This window comes from Apteryx mantelli, chromosome 13 (assembly GCF_036417845.1).
Source record: "Apteryx mantelli isolate bAptMan1 chromosome 13, bAptMan1.hap1, whole genome shotgun sequence".
NCBI classification, from domain to species: Eukaryota; Metazoa; Chordata; class Aves; order Apterygiformes; family Apterygidae; genus Apteryx; species Apteryx mantelli.
This window is the reverse complement of record NC_089990.1, coordinates 15764703-15790339: the sequence shown is the minus strand read 5'-3', so window position 1 is coordinate 15790339 and position 25637 is coordinate 15764703. Positions and strand designations below refer to the sequence as shown.

Below are 25637 nucleotides of genomic sequence, written 5' to 3'. Positions count from 1 at the left end.
TAATATTTATTCTCTAGGTTAGGAGCAAAGCTCCATTCCTCCCAGTTCTAATTCTTGAAAATTATGCTACATGGATTTCACAGACCCAAAGAAAAAGAACCAGTGATTGCATCATTATGGGTAATACTGATTTCTATTGACATTCTGTAAGTATATCTCTAAAGCAACTGCCCAACAGATTGCCTGAATCCTCTGCAGCCTGGTAAAGGATTAGCCATTCACCTCATTAGGAGTAGTACCACCCTGCTGCGGTGGCATCCAATACTGATGCAAAGCAAGCCTGCCACTCACTGCTGATTTAATGAATGACAACTACCTTCTCTTAATCCAGACAATATTCTAAGACTGACCTATTAACTAGGACAGTCACTTAACTGGTATCCTTAGTTGCCCTCCACTGGTATTCTATATTAATAATAAAAGACTGGCTTCAGCATTCAGGAATTGCCAAAAGCAATTTAGCATTACTAGTCTTTTACAGAAGATATGGTGTGAGTATGAAGAACTAAGAAGAACTTCTTAATGCAAAAATCAATAGCATTATCAAAGAGTGATAATGTTATATTCATTTGACACTAGAAAAAACACCTCACGCTCCAGGGCATACTCAAGTAAGCCTGGTGTCCTTGTCCTGCTTGAGGTCTTCGAGATCAGCTGAATGTTCCTCTACACCAAAAAAGAAGAAAAAAAAAAAACCTAAACATGGGTCTAATTAGTTTTAAGGACTTGTTTACATTTTTGCCAAATTAATACTGGCCACAGATTGCTCTGGTGCCATTCAGCATCTCAGGACAGGAATCAAATTCTTGTACTCATTACGTCTCCCATAACTGAAACTGAGGGTGATCCCTGATAAACAGGGCCTTTTGACAAAGTCTGCCAGACTGGGGGCCAACAAATATTTAGGATTGTATACGTCTAGTACTTTATATAGAATTGACGTTAAAACAACAATACTAAACTGAAAGGACAAAAGAATACTTCAAGAATAGTTTAGTTTACCTTTTTTCTTGCTCTTATGGCCCTTGGAGTTTTTCTTAAGTAAATCCGATAAAAAGCCATGATTATTTTCACTATGTGCTCTTTTCTTCTGCACAATTTGTTCTACTTCTTTACTTGCACTTCGTAAAGGATTGAAACATTGACTGCAACATATTAAAACAACAGCAGAAATTGACTGATTTCCAAAGGAAGAATTTTCACCTACACTTTAGCCATGAAATCCTAGCTCCAGTGAAGAAAAGGGAAAAGCTACATCACAAGATTTCATCACTAGAATACAGATTGAGGCTAGGAAAAGCATTTGGATAAGCATTTCCCATCTCTTACACTTTCTTCTCGAGTTTAAGCAGACTTGGTGATTCTTAGCAATACAACTGTGACCACAGAATTCCCTAGGAGCCAGTCAACCAAAATCTGTGGCCTGCTTCTCACAACTGTACTAGAAATTCAGCAGAATGAAATGAAGGCTTCTCTCTTTTACACTTGTTTTAAACACATTTAAAAATCTACACAATACTATTCAAATACAGCACCAGTTATGTGTACCTCTATGTTTTCCTACCCATTGGTGTCTTATCCTACTCATCCTGGCATGGGGCGATTAATGAAGACAAGACACTGACAAAACAGTGAGAGAAAGAAGGTAAGATAACATAGCGATGGACGTAACAAAATCAAAGGACAACGGAGCTCAGGAAGAGAGACATTATGGTGACAGCACACAAGAGCTGGTGATTCGCAGGGAATGGGTAGAATTAATGCATGTAGATTCTGCTTCCTGCATGAAAAATTCTATGGAGAGAATGCAAAACACGGAGTTCATCAGTAAGGAAGTAAAGTAACAAAGCTTCACTGACTGACAATTACTAGTACTGATTAAAGTGCGGCAAAGGGAAGAGTACTCAGAGTAAGGTTGTACTCAAGTACTCAACCTGCAGAAAGGAAATAAACAGCTCCCTCTATCAATTTTACAGGCTTTCCAGGCTCCTACATATAGATGCTCTTAGCTGCAACTAGCTAAATGCTGAAAGTAGCCAATAACAAATGATGACAGTAACCCTTATAGTTTGGCCACATCATGGAATTACCTTTACTATTTTAGTCCTGGGCATCTTGAGTAGGCAGTCACCCATCTCTAGCTACATGGCACAAATGCCTGCAAAGCCCTTCCACGGCTGGTAGCCTGGCTTTGGACTGGTTCTTTACAGACTATTATGAGAAATGTTGGAATTTATTCTAGAAGAAACACAGTGCAACTCACCAGTTGTCCCAAATTTCATCAGCAGAAACCGTCACATTTTTTGACAGTTCTACAGAATAATCCTTACTTTTGAGCATGTTCTTTGCAGTACAGTTTTGACATCGCACTTAGGTTCATCACACAATGTTACTACAATACATATATGCAATGCATACAATATATATATACATACATACAATATTACTAACGAAAGCAACAGAATTTCCTTCTAGATAGAAGGTCTTAGGCTCATTAAAGGAATGCTTTTCAAAGCCATATCCTCTATCAAGTCTCTAAAACTCGTAAAACTCAATTGAAGTTACTATGTTATAGGATTGCTTCTTTCCTAGAATACAAATATACGATGCTGGAAATTAAAACCATTTAGCATCTGGTTAATCACTGCACTAAAAAAAAACAAACCAAAAAACATGTCATAGAAGAACAGCAATATTCCTGGTTTCACTAGCTATGAAAAAACACAAAAATGATCATTTAAACATTAATGCGAATTCTCTCAAAATGAATATATATTAATTCATTTTCCAAAAGATTTATGATAATTTCATGCTAATTCTTTGCCTCCTGTTTTCAGAGTCACTGATGACTCAGTGAGGCTATCTGTATGCTGAACATCAGCTGCCAAGCACAGTGTAAGATGTAATGTGGAGATCTGCACAGCAGGTTTTGTCTAAATGTGGAACTCCATAGCAAGTGGCCATCTGCTAAGCAGCCACATTAGTAAAGTGTACGGGTGTATGCATGCACATGTACATGATCCCACACAGCTAATATCTTAGTATAGCAAAAGTTTAACACTTGGGGAAAAACAAAACCTTCAGGGAAAAAAAATTCTGTCATATTAACCAAATTACAGCATTAGCTAGTCAATATGAACTATCACCTTAGAAAAATAGAGTACAACTACGTCAATACATTCCATCTTAATGATTTTGATATTGTGGACCTTACATTCTTCCCCATTATCAAAAGAGCATATACACATGCTAAAACTCTTAGTAATGTCAAACACTATACTGCTTTCATTGCATTCACAGGCTTTAATGTGCCTCACACATCAAAAACCCACTGCACATTAGCAGCATTACAGATAATTCATTCACTTTTCTCCATATGCTCCTAGCCCGTCTTTCTCACTCTTTTCAAGCCTACTGATTTATTATTGTTCAGTGCTGTGTCTTACTGAATAATTCCAGGTATATCCCATGGAGAAACACACTTCTGCTTGTTCTTCTTTACACAGTTTTTTCTCATTCATTTGTTCCCTATTATATTTCAGGTAATTCCTGGTTGCACACGTCATTTCCTGTGCAGCAGTGAGAATTGTTTACTGTAAGTAATGTTGCGCTTTTGTACAAGTACCTTCCATGGCAGTGGTGAAAGAACAGATTTTGTCTCGATTCTCTCTGCGATTTTGAGAGATAAGGCAAGTGGCAGGAAGTTTTCTCATTTGTTTCTGTTTAACCTTATGTTACAAAGTGAGATGACCTTTTCCCCAAATTGTTCCTCCTCTTCTTTACTGATATTCTGGATTTTCTTTGCACTCAGGTCACTGTGTCCTAAAAACCTATTCTGGATAGAACAGGATAGGCTGTGTGCTTTGCTACACCATGGGGTATGAAGTGTGCAGTGTTACAGACTGCCTTGTCTTCATTTGGTCTTAGTCTCATTTGCTACCTTTTTGCTCACAACTGGTAGTTGACGGTATCACCTTACTGCCAAAGAGGGAAGAAATAGAGACAAAGTGCTTTAACACACATGGATGTACAGAAAGATACGGAAGAAGATTTAGTCTTTGGTGGGAAGCAAGGGTGGAGAGTGGGTGGAAGAAAACTGCAGAAGCAAGGGAGCAAAAAAACCTTGTCTTCCACACCTCAGCATATTTGCCCAGGATAGGATCCACTTCTCACAGAGCTCAACTCAAGCCTAGACACCACTGTTCAAGCCCCACTCAGAGCTTAATGTGCAGATTTCTTTGTTAATCTGAAGCCAGTCTGCCTTCAAGTTTTACATGTGACTTCCCAAGCAGACAGTTGCAGGATCAAGTTCAAGTTCCTTATAGCTGAGTCTTTGGAATGACTACTGGGTATTAAACACGCATCTTTTTTTTACTCAAGCCATATTGACTCTACATTTTATGTAGCTTCAAAATAAAAGGACTCATTTTTGATCCCTGCATCTTAGTTTCTTGCCTTTTTTCTAACCTTTTCTCCCCTCACCGATTTTAAACATGTCAGTTGTCCAAATTTTCTGTGTTTAGAAACAGTGCATCTTGAATTTGATCTGATCATACACTAATTCTTACCTCCTCCGCAAACAGGCACAGCAACAAAATGGTAGACACCCCAAAATAAAAAATCCTCCTGCTCCAAGCACAAACAATCGAAATGTCAGCTGCAGATCTGCAGAATCAGTAGAAGTTTGTGTTAGTTATGAATGATCCTGAGGTATACACTGAGGTACAGATGTCAGAGATTAGTCTCTAAGACAGACATACATGTATTTAAGCCAGCAACACAATGGAATAAAACAGGTGTTAGAAAAGAGCTCAGATGAGAAAGATCAGGTCTTAAATTTGACCTGAGTTCAAGCAGCCCATGTATTTGGTTAGTTTCAGAAGCAACTGGTGTTTGATTAAGCCCAGGGCAGGAAAATCAGTCTCTTTTAAAAGCATCTTAAAAAATGGAGACAAAAATCATGCAGGTGAACACTAGGTGTCTTTTTCAGTTTGTAACTTTTGCAGCATTCTTTTAAAGCCTCATTTTATTCCTACTAAAGTCAAAGACAAAACTCCCAGATCAAGAACCATTCTAGCATGCAGCCTAGGACCATTTTATGGAAATTCAAGTGCCATGAGCCTGATGTCTGTTAAGTGCTTCTTTTTTGTCAACAGATTGCTATGAGGCAAACAGCATGTGCTCCCAGGGCAACAAGTCTGTGTATTTTCTTTGGACATATGTTGTACATCCTGGAGCATTAAGGTAGCTAATTAATCTATGAACAGATAATTTGGAAAAATAGTCGGCCTTTGATGGTTACTTCCAAACAATAAAAGCTTAACTGAAATGAGAAATCAAGCAGTTTCAGCTGAATAACCATATTTAACATTTGCTTGAGTGTATGTCTTAAAATGAGCAAAAGAGCTGCAATTTTCACTGCAAAGCTTTTCTTCTTGCTACAGAAGTGTCTTTTACACATAACATAAAAGTCCAATTGTGGACTAAATACTATTAAAATACTTTTTTTCTACAGTATGCCCTTAACTAATGGACAAATTCTGATGGCCTCATGCTGAATGGGACTTTCTTCTATCAAAACTAATGTAACAGCAATGGCTGTCCTAGCATGAAATGTGCTGAAATGTGGTTTCGAAATATGGAAACAAAAAAAATTTTAAAGTTTGGTCCTGACCTCGCCTTGCTTCTGAGCAAGTGTAGATAAGTGGAAAGTGAATAATAGATGTTAGGTTACAAATATTCCCTTTGGGTTTCATATTCATGTTAAGTCAGTTCTTCCTGAAAATTGGATATCAACTCTGAAGACCATGGAGGTACACTGAATTCCATCAGCTGAAGACCTAGACCACCAGGTTATACTTATGGTTTCTTTTTACTAACTACCATGTTAGGCAAGATCACCTTTGTCTGAGAAGGCTCAACGGTTGGTGAAGTAAGATACAATATAACAGGAATTGCTATGTTGGAAAAAAATGAAGTAACATATTTAGTGCTCGGTTCTGTTCCTATTTAATTCTATGACAAATCTCCCCAAATCATTCTAATATTTTGACATTGTATGTGATAGAGAGCCATGAGATTGTGTCTAATAAAAGCCTCTAACTTTCTGCATCTTTCAGTTTGTTGGAAAACCTTCACAGTGAAAAGCAACAGCTGTTTCTATAAAGCTGTACAAACATAAAAAGATTATGACAAAAAAAAAAAGATTTGATTCAACCCTTTTAGTAAAGCAGAGTTTACCACAGAATTATGTACAAAGGTGGGTGAATAACAATAGATGGTTATATTCTTCCATAAGTGAAATGGAAAACTCATCCACAGTAAGCCTATGCTCAAAGGAAAAAAAAATAAGAAAAAAGGAAAGAAAAATATAATGCTAAGGCTAGAATTTAAGGACACAGAATCATAGAAATTTTGGTTGTAAGGGACCTCTGCAGGTCCAACTTCCTGTCTGAAGCAGAACTACCACCAACACTAGGTCAAGTGAGCCATATCTTTTTCTAGCCAAGTCCTGAACGCCTCCAAGAATGGAGAATCTACCACCTCTCTGATGACTTGGTCTAGAGTTGCACCACCCTCCTACTTTTTTTTCCCCCTAATGCCCTGGCTGAATCTCCCAAGCATCAATAATCAGCCATTCCCCTTTACATTGCCTGTCACTACCAAGAAAAGTTTGGCTCCATCATCTTAGTAACCACCCTTCAAACAGTTTTCAGTATCTATTAGATCACCATTTAGTCTCCTCTTCGGTCCCCGAGTTCAGCTTCTCTTCATAGCACTTTCACAGAGTCACTACTTTCTTAGATTAAAACCTCCTTCCCACAAATAAAGCCTCGCTACATTCTTTGTACTAATGTATGCAACTATACTTAGTTGTATTGCATCATACATTCTTTGCTTGTGCTGAGGTTGGCAAGTTAACGCAACATTTTGTATCAATGAGCTGTTTTCAGTGTTAAAACGTATGTAGAAATAAATGCAAGTTTTCACTCACTTTGAAGAGAGTGGTGACCTGAAAAACTAAGGGAAAAAACAGAAGTGAAAAATCACATTGTCTGACCAGAAGAAGCATTTGGCTGAGAAGCAACAATTTACACAGTTATACTTACTGTCTTTAAACGGGGTATAACATTTCAGTTCATGGCTGGTTTTGGAAGGACAACATTTATTTTCCAAGCATTCTGTTGTGTTAATGTTCTCTCCTACACGACAAGGAATTAAGGCTTGCTTGTCTTTGTGACGGCACGCTTTAACAAAAGAAATAAAATGTAAGATTTCCATTCTAAAGACCAAACAAATAAAAGGAAGTTATCATTTTGATGCTGCTAGGATATTTTGATAGATTAAGTCTCCCAGAAAGCAGCATCACTGACTTTCATGCATGTTCTTTCATAAAAACTAATTGATCATCTTTATATTAAAATTAAGAGAAAAGCTAAAATCATGTCATAAAACATACTCATAACTGGTTTTGTGTCAGTAACATATTAATAAAACAGAATCTAAACATTGTTGTGCCACATTTTTGTTTTTAGGTTTGCAAAATAACCAGGAAAGAAAAACTGTTTTATAATTGGACTGTTTCTTGTTTAAAAAACAAAAAAAAAACCCAAAACCAAAAATCACCAACAACAAAACTTGAGACAATTTAAAATTTCTCAGTTTTTTGAAGGACTCAGCACACAATATATTGCAACTACCTATGTCTCCATTTGGCACTAATTGCGTATTTCTACAAGCAGCTAGTTTTCAGCTGGTAGTAACAAAACCTAAGACATCCAGTCCAGCTGGATAAAATAATATTTAAATACATATTTTTAAATTGCTATTTAATAACAGATTTACTGGGAATCATGAAATACTCTGTGAGAAGGGTCTAAGTGTATAACATAATTATAAGTAGATATCATATATAATCTGTGACTTCCTGTAAAATCTGGTATCACATCTCTTATGTGACATTTTTACAAAAGTTGTGAAACATCATTTAGTTCCAACCAGACTCTGAGTTTGGTTGCATTCTCAATCTCATTTTTATCATAGACACAACTGGTAGTCAAAGTCCAAACTCATTTAATTAAATGTAGGACCAGGCACTCGATAAGAACTCTTCATTTACTTAGGGCTAGGTGATAAAAATCAGTGCATCTCCATTGCTTTTACTAATGTAATGCAACAATATACCAAGGGAAGACTGGCTTCTCTGTTTTTCCTTCTATTTATCTGTGATCTAATTATGGAACCAGGCTTACAGCCTTTGTATATACCAAGCCCTTTCCGCATTCATGGATATTATCTTTTATATCAAAATTAGCAAACACATTCCATTGCTATTTCCTTCTCCATAGTTTTCTGAAATAACATAGTTCTCATTTATCTTCAGCAGTCTAAAAGGTGAGCAGTATAATCTAAGCTGCATCCCTCTTTAACCAATGAGAAGTGAGAGAATGGGATCACTATGGGGCAAAATCCTTCTTCCATTTAGGATGTGCTGAATTGCTCTTTCCTTCCTGTGCTTATAGAGGTAATCTAGAAAACTAGCTCAGATCAGATGCAGCAAAGGTACACAAGGTGAATCCCACCCCAAAGTGTCCAGCATTTCTAGCACAAGCACCTCACTCAGAATAAAAGGTTTTGTAGGATGGCAGTAATGCAATGGAAGCAAATTACAAATCTGTATTTGTTCCAAACGGGAATTTAACAAAACCACTTTTATGAAATCTACCAAGTTTTACAATATCGGATGGAGGGTTTCAAATACACTAAGTGTTGGCAGGTATGAGTGGAAGTGTGGGCTGGAGGTGAAGCAGAAGAAAAGGAAAGAGAGAAAGAATGCTGCAGCAATAAAAATGACACTTACTCATTGGAGCAAAGAAGTTTACAAGAGCTTCTGATGCATCTTTCAGTTTCACTTTAAATTTGCTGGGCGCCACTTCACTTTTTTCTAAAACATGCTGAGTTGGTGATGCAAAACCTGAAAGCTCATAATGATTAGCTCATTACCATCAAAATATCCATAATTAATTAAATGCAATGACATTTTCATACTGATTATCTTTCATTATGAAGGCATTTATAGTCATTATGAATTGTGACTAGTGATGGCTAGCAAGGTTAAACATAAATGTCTTTCTGTTGTACTCAATTATATTACTTCAAATTGCTTCATGAACCAAAATGAGTAAAGAACAGAAGCTGTGAAATTTAAATTATATTAAAGAATCCTTTCAGCTGGAAATTGTCAAGACAAAAAGCACTATTGTTCACATACCAGATACAGATTACATTAAAACTCTATTTTATATCGATTTTTTTTTTTTCCTCTCTCTGTGGTATATGAGAGCAGAACTTTTGGTCTTTCTTTTAGATCAAGATCAGACCAGAACCAACACAGAAAAAGAGAACAGAGTAAGAAGTGGGTTTGTCAGATACAACAAACAGTGCATCTAGCCTGGTACCCTGTTTCAGACAGTGGTCAATAATAGCTGTCTAGGAAAGAGCAAAAAAAACCCCAAAATACTGAGATACTAGGATATTTTCCCAAACTCAAGTGGTTTGTGGCCCTGGGACTTCTCGATCACCTTTCCTTTTTTATTCCCCTGAAAAAATGTAGCATAAATTGGTTTTGTTGCCTCACTACACACTTCTTTTAATCTTTGGGAGAGGTGCCTAAGGACAGGAAGAAAGCAAATATCACTCCAAGTCTTCAAAAAGGGCAAGGAGGAGGACCCAGGGAGCTACAGGCCAGTCAGCCTCACCTCCATCCCTGGAAAGGTGAGAGAGCAGCTCATCTTGGATGTCATCTCCTTGTATGTGAAGGACAAGAAGCTGATCAGTAGTCCAGCACGGATTCACCAAGGGGAACTCGTGTTTAACCAACCTGATAGCATTTTACGATGGGATGATTGGCTGGGTAGATGAGGGGAGAGCAGTGGATGTTGTCTACCTTGACTTTAATAAGGCTTTCGACACTGTCTCCCATAACATCCTCATAGGCAAGCTCAGGAAGTGCAGGCTAGGTGGATTGAGAACTGGCTGAACAGCAGAGCTTAGAGAGTTGTGATCAGTGGCACAGAGTCTAGTTGGAGCCTGTAGCTAGCAACAGGACCCCTGGCCCCCAGGGGCCAGTACTGGGTCTAGTCTTGTTCAACTTCTTCATCAGTGACCTGGATGAAGGGGCAGAATGCACCCTCAGCAAGTTTGCTGATGATACCAAACTGGGAGGAGTGGCCGATACACCAGAGGGCTGTGCTGCCAGTCAGAGGGACCTCAACAGGCTGGAGAACTAGGCAGAGAGGAACCTCATGAAGTTCAACAAAGGCAAGGGCAGGGTTCTGCACCTGGGGAGGAATAACCCCATGCACCAGTACAGGCTGGGGGTTGACCTGCTGGAAAGCAGCTCTGCGGAGAAGGACCTGGGAGTGCTGGTGGACACCAAGTTAACCACGAACCAGCAATGTGTCCTTGTGGCCAAGAAGGCCAATGGTATCCTGGGCTGTGGAAGCGTTGCCAGCAGGTTGAAGGAGGTGATCCACCCCCTCTACTCAGCCCTGGTGAGGCCACATCTGGAGTGCTGTGTCCAGTTCTGGGCTCCCCAATACAAGGGAGACATGGAGCTGCTGGAGAGAGTCCAGTGGAGGGCTACTAAGGTGATTAAGGGACTGGAGCATCTCTCATGAGGAAAGGCTGAGAGAGCTGGGACTCTTCAGCCTGGAGAAGAAACAACTGAGAGGGGCTATCTTATCAATGTGTATAAGTATCTGAAGGAAAGGTGTAAAGAGGATGGGGCCAGACTCTTCTCAGTGGTGCCCAGCAACAGGACAAGAGGCAACAAGCACAAACTGAAACATGGCAAGTTCCATCTGAACATGAGGAAAAACTTCTTTACTGTGAGGGTGACAGAGCACTGGAACAGGTTGCCCAGAGAGGTTGTGGAGTCTCCATCCTTGAAGACATTCAAAAGCCATCTGGACACAATCCTGGGCAACCTGCCCTAGGTGACTCTGCTTGAGCAGGGGGGTTTAGACTGGATGATCTCCAGAGGTCCCTTCCAATCTCAACCGTTCCGTGATTCCATTAAAGCAAAGGAGTAAATCACTGTGGGACTCCACGAGCAGTCAACCATACCACAATGGAGAGGAACCCCCCCCCCCCACAAATGAAAAAACAAAAAACTCTGCTCACCCCGGGTATTAAATTCCTAGTTGCTGTTTCTTGCCTTTTTTTCCGCCTCTATCTAAGAAACTCACCCCATCACAGCTTCATTTAACAGCTTTTAGTGATGGAGTTTATTGAAAGCTATTTCACAGTTTTATAGTTCTTTGTCAACAGGAAAGAGATCATGGCCTAACCAGAAACTAAGATATTGAACAACTTGTTGGTCTTTTAGATGATTCTTCAGCTAGTAGCATCAAGAGCCCCAGGCGTATAAATCCACTGTTCATCCTGGGGCACAACTTCTGTGCTATATAGCACTCCCTTGAGGAAAAGTAGTATCTGAGCAGGGAGAATTGAATGCATGTCAAAATAGAGAATGTGAAACTCATTAACAGAAATGAGACCTCCAAAGTTCAGACTAACAGTTATGTCATGGTCCCTGGTGGCCAAGGCACAACAACAGAAACAGTTTTGAAGATTTTATAATGATTTTGAAGGAAGTTCATAAGAGATGAGTTATCTGGCAGTCAATTTGGTAAGAAGAATCTAAAAAGAGGACCATGGTTGTCCTATATGTTACTCCCTTGTATGAGGGTTTAAAGAGACACGTGCCATATGTGTAGCTCAGACACACAAACACACCCTGAAAGTGGAATGGCTTATTCATCTAGATATTGCAGAAACATTTTACAGTAACTCTTGGATCAACTGACAGCCTTTTACCAGGACCTGAAAATGCTGCCTCCGAAGTCTGCCTTCTCAAGGCAAAGGATCAAATGCAAGCTGAATGCATAGGCTGATCCTTTATCCGCAATTTCAGATGACCGAAGTAAACTTCTGGTGTGAATGCAACTTATCAGCCTGACAGAAATCTTTGTTAACTATTTTAGTCTACCTGCTAGAGTAAGTATGTCAAACTTCTACAGATTTCAGCAATACTTTTAACTGTAGGCTGGGGTGTGGGGGTGGGGGGAGGAGGGGTGTCCAAAGTGGGGGGGGGGGGGCGGGAAATCTATAATCAAGGTAAAACAAAAACAAGATGCACTACCAGGGATGGAACAACAAGCATGTGTTTCTCTCACAGATGAGCAAAGAGGGAAATGGGGACTACGCTTTGAGGAAAAACATAACTTTCCTGTATTTTTCAGGACTATGATCCTTCTTGGTAACGTTTTTCAATATTTTTCAATCACAGCCAAGACAAAGTGGCAACCTTAAATTCCTGCTAGTAAAATTATTTGCTTCTTCTACAGAAATACCTTCTTCTTGCAATACTCACTTGAACCGATGCTATGAAACATCATCAGAATCACACAGTTCCACAACAGATGAGTGCCAGTTACTCCTTGCAGCATTACTGCAATAAAACCAGTAGTAAAAATGAATATGTAGTTGTGTATAAGTAACTTATTTTTTACTTTGTATTTACTGTTTATAACAAACATCACAGAAGACTGCTGCACAGAGCAGGACTGCCATCATCTTCATGCATTAAAAAAGGAGGCCAAACCCAGTAAAAAAAATTGGGCAATAATTACTGATTTTGAAGAAATTAGCCACTTAAGAGAACTTAATGAGAGGCACCTCAAACAGACTAGCCAAAAAATGGCTTCCTTTAAAGTATCCCAGAGCTAGCTATTTGACATGTTAAAAGAGTAATCACTTTTAGCTAAGTATTTTAGTCCAGGTTTAAGGCCAGAATCAGGACTTAAGAAGCAACAATCTTTGAAAAATTATGACATATCTAATTTAGCTTACTGAATTATTCAGTCTTTCCAACACTAGAGGACTATGAGATGCTTTGGGCAAAAAATACTTTAAAAAAAAGGGTTCAAAAGGATACTTAAGATTTTTAAAAATATTTTTATCTAAAGTCATTCACAGTAACTTAACAGCAGGTGTTGGGACGGGTTTTTATACCCCAAAACTGTTTCCTGAAGACTGCTTTGCCAGTGGCTGTATTTGATTTTGCCTGGCTGCTGCCCATTTCTGTCACCTTTAAAAGGTCTTTTCCAATTACTACCATGTATATATTTATTAATTAAGGCAGCTTAAACCTAGTGATTATTTTAAATGATTAGTATTGGTAAGGGAGCAGAATCCCATTTTCCTAAGCACTGTACAGAGAGGAGTAAGACTGCATTTTACAGATACTGTCCTTTGAAAGGGCTGTTCTCTCTGTACTCCTGCTAAATGTGGAACACTTTCCTGCAGTTAGAACATACCTGTTCTGTAGAATAATATACAAATATGTTCTCTGTCCCACAGAAAAACTTTCCTTTGGCATTTAAGTGTGAAATTACTTCTTAACAGGACAGGTCAGAAGGAGCAAAGGTGAAACTTGTTTTTCAGGAAACCTATTATAATGCAATGCCATCCAGGAGAAATGGGAAGGGAGGAAACATTCCCTGAGAGGGGGGAAACGAGACAGATTTAAAGGTTCTAGCTTTGCCCCTTACATATTTCTCCTTTCGCTATCTTCTCTGCTACTGCTGGAACTGGAAGATTATGGCTATCCAGGGTGCAGCAGCTACAGACTTGTTAGGCAAGACAGAACACAGAAACAGGAAAGCCTGTCACAATGGTTCCCTGTTACCCATGACATCGCTCACAGTGAACACTACCGATGTGATACCTGCACCAATCATCTAAGGGAATGGAAAAAAGCCACACATTGAGTTAACTCCTGAGAAATTCAGCCCCCAAAAGGGCAAAGACCAAGTTACAGGCCTGTTAGTCTTCCCATCCCTCACGTTAAAACTCGTGAGTTTATCCTATTCTCTATCACAGCTCACTGTGCAAAACAGAACCACCACCTAGAAAACAATTGCGGAGATCAGGCAATAGAAACTGCAGTCCATTGATACACTCCTCAAAACAGCCAAAGTTTAGGCAGAGCACATAAGTTAGAACTCCCCAATAATTTCATTGTATGTAAGCTGACAGGTAACATTTCACTGAGGTCTCGGAGAAGTGGCTCACACATGTAAAGTGCAACACTAATTCTTGAATGAGGGTCACTCCATCAGTTCCTGAAACAAATCCCTGCACTGGAAGCAAAGGGATAGTCAGACAAGACTTTTTCATTCTTACACATGTTCATTCCATTTATTAATGGAATGTTCTTTGGATGGATTAGGAACAGTGTTAAAAAGGAAAAAACCCACAGAAACCTAAAGTAAATGCAGTCACCAAAAAAACCCAGCAGTTCTCAAAACAATCTAGCTCCCTAAAGCAGTTTACCATGTTTTACAAAAAACTTAAGCACAACAGCTGTCTAAACAGACAAGTGATCTTGAAAAAAAATTCATACATGCAAATGTTTTTTTTTTTCCCCCCATCTTAGTTAACTAATGAATAATGAGTTAAGAAGGGTGATGTCGTTTAGACTACATTTGGTAGGTAGCATTAGTTTGCTAGGATAGTCAGGCAGCCTCAATTTCATTGCTTCTTTCTGAACAAACTATATGCCACAACTCTCAATACAATCAATGAGGAGATATTTAAAGACACCTAATACAGCTAAACAGTCTCCATTTTACAAGCATCTAACTTAACATGCAATTAAGATTTTTTTGATTTCTGTCATGGAACACTGCATATGATGTAATACATTTCTGGGACTGTACAAGTATGGGACTTTCCAGATTGCAGGGAATAAGAGAAAACTGTCCACACATTTTGTTTATCACTTATTGTTTTTGTAGTTTAAGGCTGATGACTCTTACTTTAACTGTAGTCTATTTCTGAGGCCTAAGCTAAACCCACTAGACCCCCAAACTCCAAAGAGTTCTTCCAGTTACACCATTTCTGTAACAGTCATGTTTCTATTCATTTATAGGGATAACATCCCTGCCAATGCTCCATATTCAAGTTGGGTTGGGTGTTTTTTTTTTGTTTGTTTTAAACTGCTTTTATTAGAAATGAGTTTCTCATATCCAGTGCAAAAATATGCCAAAGTCTGTTGAATCACAAACCTTCAAACAACATGAAGAACCTCAGCAGAAACATAAATCTGTAATTGTTGCTGTTTTTATGATCTACTTTCACATAGCTCTCAAAGGACACAAGATCAAATCTTGACCATTTGACTGACAGTAGTTACTACTTCAAGAATTCCTGTACAACAGGCTTCAAACAATGTAAGGAAAAAAAAAAAGAGAGAGAAATAGTAGCAACTGGCTCACATCCATGGTTTAGTAGTCAGTATTTACCTCCATTAGAAATTGCTCAAGATGGATGATCTTCATAACCATGCAAGCAGGAGTGACAGACATGGGGTACATCTGAAAAAAAAACTCTTAGGATTATGAAAAGGATTCCTCCCCCGACATGGACACCAGCTCCAAAGGCTGATGTGCAAGACTCATGCTACTTAAGAACAGAGAGCTGTAGTAGTAAACCTAACCATTTCAATGGTACAAATAGTCCAAGAGCATGATGTGAAAGTTGCACCACATCTAAGCAAGGCTGGTGCAACTCTAGCAAGGGGAATAACCCTGCAGATCAAACAGGTATCTATTCAGAACACCTGACTTAAAAGGACTGACCTCAGTTTTCATCACATACATATAAAAAAGTTGTCTTACACTGTTAAAATATCAAAGTTCTCCTAGCCATCTTGATTTTCATAGCTGTGAATGCAGCTGGGGAAGACTGACTAGCAGTACTGTTAAGTGAAAGTGGGGGAGAGGAGGGAGGGGGAAAAAAATCTTATTACGCACTACTACAAAAACTACTACTACTTTACCTTGTTACTTTAAGTACCCAACAAAATCAATATCAACTTTTTATTTATTTTAAATACAGGTATTCCATTATGAATCTTAGTGTTTCTGGAAATGGACAAAATCTTTAATAATATATACGATAAAAAAATTTAAGACCCACCTTTGCTTTTGCAGATTAGTACAGAATGCCAGCTTCCAGAATCATACAGCGGGGTTCCTGAAGTGACTGAGGAATACTTATTCAGAAGCTAATTAATCTATTTCCTTTTAATATTCAATTACTGAAGAGTTTTGAGGAGAAAGGTGCTGCAGTTCAGGAAAATCAGTTATCTTTCACAGTAAGCGCTCCTACGAAGAACGCAGAGTCTATGCTCAGTATCATAATTGCAGTACTTAATTTTGTTTCTGGCTTGTTGAAAGAAAACCAAACATGGTATACAAAATTATGTTTGAGATTAGAGACAGAAACTTCAGAAAAAACTCATGTGTAACTAAGTCATTTAAAGAATTTCAGTACTCAAGAAACTAAATTGATTTGTTTTTTGAATTCATGCTCATAAACAGACAAGATTTTCATCTGTTTCAAACAAGCTATTTAAAAATATTCTTTTCTTGATTAGGTTTTATACCAACTATAAAAATCTTAACTTCCCACCATCATTAATAAAAACATATTTACTAAAGAAAGGAAACAAACTTGCTCTCTATTTTCATAAACATTTGTTAATTTATAGGTTTTTAGCTTAACCCTACTGAATTTAAAACTTTGGCATTATTCACAAATACCTCTTACTCTTTAAAAAGGACTTTATTTTTAAAATAATTTTAATTCATTAGACCATACTTGATAAGTTACCAGTAGGATCTGAACCCAAGCATCAGACATTAGTTGCACTTTCAAGTTTTGTAACACCACATGATTTTTCAAAATAAAATTGTACATTTAGATTTACAGTTTAATTCGTTGAAATTTACTAACATTTAAAAACACTGGATTTTGAATCAAAAGGGATACATATTAAGCACGCAGAAATACTGAAAAAGGTCATAGCCCCCAAATGCATTTGAAAATGGAATGTGATTAATATGACAAATCACAGTTTAGTAATTTCACATTTAACCTAGTTAGCACCTTAGCGAACTCAACTACTGAATGTAGAAAATTTAATGCATATAATGTCACAGCTCAACAAGTATTGTACCATTTCATCATGAGATTTCATTTTTTTGTGTGCATTATGTGCCATAATTTTGAAAATTGGTAATATATCAGAAGTTTTCTAAAACATGTGAAAATAAACAATGGCTACAGTTAAAAGTTTAAACAGAGAAATATTTTTTTCTACTTATGAGTTTTTTTAAAGCAATCATTTATAAGGATTGCATCAACATCAGTTAGCAGAGGAAGATCAAACTTTATTGAAACTGCTTGCATACAAAATATATTGCACTATAACCAAACAAATGTCAACATAAAATCCAATCTGTTGTAGCTAATATGTACAGAGAATATTGCCCAAGAGCAGTTACATTACAAGGTCAGTCTACCTTGGTTAATTATCTACAGTATTTTAAACCAAACAGCTTACAGATGATGTGTGCAAGGTACCAATTTCTGTTTTCAAATACTATACATTCCCAAAATAAATAACTAGAAATCAACATTAATGTTTGGCAATACTTTTTAAGACATTGTTATATTTGTTAAATCATGTGCAGTTTGTTGCCATTTTTAATATGCTCACCTGTATGCAAGGAAAAAACCAGAATGAAAAAGCAAAGAAACGAAACTCACAAAATACATCAGAGGCAAGGTCAAGTTTGTACAATTCTGTACATAATCAGTGGCTCCCTTCTGGAGTAATTTGACTAAAAATGGATTAAAATGAAGGTCCTTATACAGTTTTGCCCAGTAAATTTAATTCATGATCAGAAATAAAAGAAAGCACAACTCCTCCCACAAGTTCCCACCCTTCCCTTGTGTATGGTCATACTTTGTATCAAATTCTGCAACGGCTTCCAATTGGCTGGTAATTCAGACCTTGCACCTCAAAATATTATGAATTTGTTCTGCCTTCAATATATCCAGCTGCTATACCTGAACTTCCAGGGCATTACACATGGTGATTTTCTTACCTCCCCTGAGATAATCCCCAAATTAAACTAAGCAATTCAAAAAAATTTTAGGAGGATGAAAAGCGCTTTAAACTGGTCATCTGGCCAAATAGCAGGCACACACTACTAGCTTGTGAACAAGTCACATTTGTTCCCTCAGTAACAATGAGTTTTTAGTTTTCCACAATGGAAAGTTTTTTTTTTTTTTTTTTTTTTAAAAAAACTTCTGTACTGCCTACAAAGAAAAAATTACACCCCTCTCTCAATAACACTATTTTTCCAAATCTTCAGTGCAAAATAAATTTCCTATTCTTATAACTGCCTAACCCAATGTTTATGTAAGGAAAAAATTATGGAAAGCATGCACTTGTCTATAAAGTACTAATGTCTGACAAGGATTGCTACATATATTTTACATTTAGTGTTACCGACTCATCTTCCCTGATTTCTGCATCCAAATATAATATTCCTACCTGCCAAGATATAAAAAAGGCACAGATCATACAACTTTTTTGCTAATGAAAATGACAATTGTTACATCACACATATTTCAGGGTCCACTAAAATACTGAAAAAGGTGGACCAGAATGTGAACTGACACAGGACATAAAACGACATAGCATTTCATGAAGAACTTGTAAGTTAGATTGAAAACAGAAGCCAATTTGATTACTGCAAACACTATTTATTCTGAAAATTGAAATTGAGCAGTGATTTTGACCCGATGCGTTAAAATGGTACAACTGAACAGAAAGTTTACCAATGCACAGCTCAGTATTTTTAAAACAAACAAAAAAAAGAATCTTTCATTGTTTGAAGTGCAATATGTACTTGAAAGCGATTTTCGGAAATTCAGATATTTTTATGCAAATATTTGAATAACTTCTTATTCTGAAAACAACTGCTTACTGTTGATGTTAAAAAAGGCTAACAGAGAACATATGTTCATTTCATGCCCTGCGCCATCTTGCCTACTATTTGTCTTTGGCCTAACAAGTTTCTCTAATGTGGAATAGGAATTACTGAAACAGTATAGGAAATATGACTTTAGAATTATGCAGTTTAGGGTACTCCATTCACCAATGGCTGTTGACCATCTGCGCTGTCCGCTTTCTCTTTCTTCTGATTACGTTCTTTACCCGTGCGCAGCCGACTACCTTCATTGGAGGTATTCTGTAATGTTTTAGTGTGGACACTCCTTTCATTATTGCAGTCAATTCTGATCTGGAACAAGTCAGAGTTATATAAAGCATTCTCTTTCTTACATCCACCCCTTCAGCATTCCCTACATTAGCAGCCTGGAAGGGGCACTATTATTAAGTGGTCAGTAGACAATTAAACAGTCCCACACCCTTATGGTTTTGTTAAGCAGATCTAACTGAAGTGGAAAAGCGTGCAAATTTATTTCTGTTTGAAAATGTCACACACTTGTAACCTAAAAAAAAAAAATATTCAGTCTAGCCTTGGAAAGTTAAAATAAATTTTACAAGTTCCTGAGAAGCAAAAAATAGTATGTGCAAGAAGAATTTACAGTATATGGAACTTTGAAGCATCATTTGACTTTTAATAATTCATGTTTCTACTTGTTATATAGAAATATTTTTGGACAAAAATGAACATAGGAAAGCTGTAATGAAATGATACTAACACTCAAAAAATCCACTCAGCTCCCCCTTTGCCCAGATTTCATTTAATCCACAAAAAAGACATATCTGGCTTTTCTAAATGGTCATGAAGAATTTCACAAAAGCATTTTAAAAGTAAGATTTTTCTGCTCACAGGGTAAATCTTTAACCCCATTTCTGGCTTATTGCTTTAAACATTATAAAATTTTTTTTTTTTTTATAACCTGATCAGCCAGGATTCAAGCATATGCAAGATCTTATTTTCAATAAGAAAATAGTCTCATCCAAATCTCAGAGTAACAGAAAAAAATCATGACATTGATAAATCTTATTTCCTTCCTTAGGAACACACTTCTCCATTACCTACCTCACAAATTTTTATATGTAATCAAGAATTCACTTGCAAAAAATTTTTATGGCTAAACAACTTACATGTTAGTTGTCTGTACTTGCAATGTACATTCAGGTATTACACCTCCAACTTCATCAGTTCCACTTGGGAAACAGAGCATCTAGTCATTTACTCCAGATTTTCCTCCCCACCCAAAACAGGCTTTCTCAAACCAAATCAAGAGTCATCCTCAATCTCCCAGGAGAGTCATAATTCTTGGTAACACTATGCACAAGAAAGTAGCTGCAGCTGCTCATTATTTCTTTCTCCCAACATAACTCGTCCTTCATGGTAAAAGGATGTCTACATGTTATCATTTGAAGCAAGAACAGTTTCTATTTGGGGAACTTAACATACAAACATAAATTACCAGCCAGAATAACTCCATTCAATAAAACATACCGGAAAAAAAATTGTACAAATACTTTTATAAGAGACTAAAATATTTTTATATATAATTTAAAATATTTCTTCATGGGATTTTTAATTAATTTTGTAATTTGCCACTACTTGACTAATTCAGCATAGCTTTAAATTGCAAGTGTTTCATTTAATACTGAAGGTACAGTTTAAAATTCCATCTCTAACTCTTAAGATTCTGGCTGCAATACACCCCATTTTTCAATCATTATATATTCTCTTTCCTCTGTTATAGTACTTGTGTCGTAAAGACAAAAGACAAGAACAGACAACGCAACAACAAGAAATAGCTGAGAACAAAAAGAAAAAAAATAAAAGAATGAAATGAAGCTATTTTAGTAAAATCTTAGGACTCATGATCAGTGTTCTAACTAACGGCAGAGCCAAAATCACAGTTAAGCTATTAACCACCACTACAGTTGTGGTCAGTCTGAGCTACGTTGTAAAGTCAGGTTTATCCTCTTAATTTCATAAATCGAATTCAGTGCAACTCTGAACTTTCAGAAACTGACAGCAAAACAAAGATCTGCAGCTTTCACATTAGAAAGTCACATCTTTACAAAACCCAATATATCAAGATTCCTGCGTATAAGCTACAAAATGGTACAGAACTCTGCTATTCCTGTAAATGTGGTTATGGAATAAAGAAACACAAGGCTACTGTATTACTTGCAGTTTTGAAGAGTCTGATGTTAGTACCTGATACTTCTGCAATTTTAAACAGTGCAGAGTTCTAACAAGAGAAAAATTACCTGAAGAGATCCATCTGCTGTTCTCCCTTTTGTATCTCTTGAGTTACGTTGACGGTTATCTGTTCGTGACTGTTCATCATTTCCTGTAAGAAGAGTTAATCAACTAAGTTGTTTAACAAAGATGCATAATTTTCCTTTACTTAAAATTTATATATGCATAACCAGGAATTACTTCAAAACTTTCATGTTAAAGAGCATTAAGAAAAATATTCGTAATAACATAACAGCAGTTCCTGAACAACAGTTCTTTCTCTAGGAAAGAAAACGGTCCACTGAAGAAAATCTTCTCAGGTGGTAATCATAGTGGATCAAACCAGTGTTTAAAACCAAGACAGGTTAAAAGAAACAGTCTCCTGAGAGTGACTGAAAAAACACCTCTTGTGAAATGATCAACTACAGGAAAGAAGAGCATAATCAATTTTAATAAGATTTAACAAGTTTATATTATTTCTAATGGCTTATGAAGTTTCTAAGTTCTGCTTTACTTTTTTCAAAAAGTCTTATTAAATTAAGCAATGCTCATATCTTGAAAAACCTTTCAAGGAACAAGCAGAATTGTATGGAAAAATATTTAAAATAATAAACATAATGAAATAACACATTATAAAAAGTACGTATTTAACTAAGTTCTCTTATTCTACTCCTCCCTGGTCCTTTCCACTGAATATATAAAATACCACTCTATACAATTCAACTTTATATAATCCTGTTGCATGAAGATGAAATAAAAGATGGGAATACAGACAGTTGAATGAGTAGGACAAATCCTAAAAGACTGTTCTATGTCCACTGATAAATGAGAGTTTGATTTCTTTACCTTCATATGTGACAGTATAGCCTATAAGCTTGAGTCAGGGATTCATGTTAGGAGAGTAAGTGATATGAAATGTAATTCCTATTAATTTTGATAAGAAATAGAGGCCTTTTAGAAGATATGAAAAGATGCTGGGATAGAATGCATCCTCAGCAAGTCTGCAGCTAACACCAAACTAGCTGACACACTGGAGGTTAAGGCTGTCAATCACAGGGACCTTTACACACTGGAGGAAGTTGGCTGACAGGAATCCCATTAACTTTAAAGACAGATCCTAAGTCCCACAGCTGCAACAAAGTAACCCCATGCAAGAGTACAAAGTGCCACTTGCTAGATAGCAGCTCCACAAAAAAGGCTGTGGGGGTGCTGGCTGACAAATTGACCATAAGACAGCAGTGTGCTCTTGCAGCAGAGAAAGTAAACTCAATAACTGGTTGCATTACTAAGCGTGTAGCCAGTATATCCTAACAATGGCCTATTCCCCAGAGTAGTCGAGAGATCGACAAAGTAGAGAGGGTCCAGAGGAGGGCCACCAAATGGCCAAGACACTGGAGCATATGACATGCAACAAGATGATTTTATTTAGCCAGAATAAGATCCAGCTGTAGTCTTCAATTACCTAAAGAGGGATTATAGAGAAGATGGAGTCAAACTCTTCCCAGAGGTGCACAGCAGAAAGACAAGAGAGGTCACCAGTTGCAGCAAGGAAAACTCCAACCAGATATAACACAAAAAAAGGTTCATAAGGAACAGTTAAAACATTGGAACAGGCTGCCCAAAGAGACTGTGGAATCTCCATCCTTGGAGAAACTCAAAACTTTAACTGAACAAGATCCTGAACAACCCAATCAACTTTGAGCTTAGACTTGCTCTGAGCAGCAAGCAGGACTAAACGATCTCCTTTCCAACTTGTGTTTTTCTAAGCTTTTAATAACTAAGGATGTAACGAAGTGCCAAAGTTTTAAGACAAATTGTCAAGATGGAGACTCCAAAAAGTAAGTCTAATTTAATTACTAAAAATACTTTTAAAATAGATACACTTAACTATGTTTTTCTGCCATGGGGAAAAAAACCCAAGATATTTCTTAATATAACCAACATAAAAATATTTTTCATTAAGGACTCCAACACTAAGCTCTTTTTTTTCCAAGATGAAACCTGCACTTACCTTTGAATCCTCCACGACCCCTCCCTCCTTGCCCTCTTGCACCACCTCCACGTCTTCGCCCATCTCCCCTACGAAGGTAGTTGTCACGCTCTTCTTCAGCTGGGGCTAATGACCAATCGCTAAGTTCATCTCTGTGATCAGATTCTGTTTCAGAAGCATTTGATGCTTCAGAATTAGTTCCTATCAAGAGGATAAAAAAAATCCAAACATGCCACTATATCTCATCATGAAAGTACTACAGTAGAACAAAAAACACTGTTTAAAAACTTTCCTTTTTTAAACAAGAAAATTAAGGACTTTTGCCTCCCAACCTCTAACACATTGGAAAGATTGAAATGTATATAATATACATTTCTTCAAAAGGTAAAGACGATCATTAAGACTAGAAGTTAGAACTGTGTTTAAGGTTAAATAATTAGATGTACCACAGTTTTACAGAATGTTTTACTTGGTGTTATCAGCCTATGAGTATATTATCTAATCTATGCAAAGGTACCAAAATCTGAGTAGACTTTTTTTTGTCATTTCTAAAACTGAAAGTTCCAGATTAAACCTGTCCTGTCTCCCCTCACCACCACCACTCAGCTGTCTATTAAAACAAACAAAAACAACAAAACACTATCATGAAACAGCCTTTAACTCACACTGCAGAAACAGAGAACAAAGGTTTTCCTAAATTATTTTAAATACTGGAAGTGCAACAAATAACTAGCTACAAAACAATTTTTTCCAGTTAACACATCACCTTCTTTGAGAAGGGCTGATTCTTTTCCCCAATTTTTTTCTTTTGCTATCACCCTATTATTAACCAGGTGAGCTCATATCTTCTAGTAACAGCAGTAAAGGGGCTTTAGTAGAAAAACATTTACTTTGTATTATGCTGAACGTATGCTAAGCATGTCTTATTGAGTTCATATTTCAGGCCTTCAGTCATGGCAAGCACCAGCTGAACTATGTTCTGGGTACTGAAGTAACAAATTGTTCTAAAAGCATGATTCTGAAAATTATTCATTAATGAATGATAAAGAGTTTAAAAGAGGAACACTCTACATTTCAGTGACTGTGCTCCTCCGGTGAAAACACACAGGTTCATCTCACTGTGAGGAAATGTTTTTCTGCAGATTGAGTTACACACAATCCCTTCTATTTTCACTTACAAACATTCACACTAAGATATCCTCTTACAGGCTCAAATGAAGACTGAGGTCTTACTATATTGGGAACTGTTAAAATATAGGTAAAATAACAAAATCCTTGCCTTGAAGAGTTTTTAACTTAAAAGACAAACATGCTGTAAGACAAACTGCACAGAAATAAGTTACATAAAAGCACTATATTTTACCTCAGGATAATTTCTACAGCATAAAGTTCTAAATAATCTTCAAATATTAATATTTAACTTTAACTGAATTTCTGTTAAACAGCTCTGTTTCTAAATTCCTACAATAGCCAATATTCAAATGTTAACTACTAATAGAAGGGTATTCAAGAAATCAAGACCAAAGCAGGATCCAATAGACAAGTCTTAAAATTGTAAGCATAATTCTAGTTACCTACCCGAAGCATAGCCTGGACCACGTCTGCTATGCCCTCTATTTCTATAAGGTCGACTACCTCGTCCAAGTCCTGGCCCATCATCAGTCATGTATCCTTTTTCTTTATCTGTACGATTTGGCGGTGGCCTAGAAGTAGCTCCAATCTGTCGAAGCTGCTCATCAATTTGTAATCTTTCCAAACGCAGCTGGTCCACTTCCTACAAAAATGCAAGCACAGCAAGTCATATGTAACCACTGTTTGATCATCCAGATGTAGAAACACATTAGACAAGCACAATTTTCAAAGAAAAGCAAACCTAAGTACTGCTGTTGATAATCTATTTAATACTTAAATAGTAATTCAGTTTTTAGACTAATTTGTTTACCAAAAAACCTCCCAACATTTAAATCTGTTCATTATTAATGCAATTCTCTGTTGCAAACTTGGTAGGTTTAGATTTATTTAAAACAGATGTATAAGAAAGCATTTAGATCAACTGTTTTCAGGAGACAGATAGCTATACGTCAACATTAAACGTATTTCCTTTATGAAAATGAGGTCTTTATGATTAAGTTAGAGCATTTCTTAAGCAGTGAAACTTACATGCCTTTATTTTTGAACTCAGTAATATCATCTATTTATAGCATCCCAACAATGGCATATTTTAAACTTTTTAGGTTAAATTCCAACATAAGCTTCTTACACTGTTGCATGTAACAAAAATGGAAGTTATTAAACAATTATGAAATAACACTATTCTTTTGTAAATTCCAAAAGGGCTAGAGGTTGCATAACAAATTTTACCTAATTATAATGAGTACTACCAGGGAAGTGAGGAAGTGTAAAAGCACAGAGAGCAAAGCACTGTTACACAAGCATAGAAAGACAGCAGGCACAGAAGTTTAACAGACATGACTACCAGGAGATAA

At 36.9% G+C, this 25637-nt stretch overlaps 2 protein-coding genes across 6 annotated transcripts in view; both read right to left on the bottom strand.

The window, feature by feature from the left end:
- Positions 1-797: 797 nt before the first annotated feature.
- FMR1NB (FMR1 neighbor) lies at positions 798-15397 on the bottom strand. Its single transcript, XM_013946283.2, has 6 exons — positions 15372-15397; positions 12437-12514; positions 8861-8974; positions 7110-7247; positions 4569-4665; positions 798-1145 (listed from the first exon to the last, which is right to left on the bottom strand). The coding sequence occupies exons 2-6, from the start codon at positions 12510-12512 to the stop codon at positions 983-985; spliced, it is 588 nt and encodes a 195-aa protein (XP_013801737.2). The 5' UTR covers positions 12513-12514; positions 15372-15397; the 3' UTR covers positions 798-982.
- A 1885-nt stretch (positions 15398-17282) lies between these two features.
- The window catches only part of FMR1 (fragile X messenger ribonucleoprotein 1), a 33181-nt gene continuing 24826 nt past the window's right edge, over positions 17283-25637 (bottom strand). For 3 of the 5 annotated variants that reach the window (XM_067304174.1, XM_013946335.2, XM_067304175.1), the window contains 4 exons: positions 24730-24925; positions 23173-23352; positions 21191-21273; positions 17283-19226 (listed from right to left, as the gene is read on the bottom strand). In XM_067304174.1, the coding sequence (XP_067160275.1) occupies positions 19065-19226; positions 21191-21273; positions 23173-23352; positions 24730-24925 (621 nt within the window). In that variant the 3' untranslated portion in view covers positions 17283-19064. The other 2 variants (XM_067304177.1, XM_067304176.1) reach the window with 2 other exon arrangements.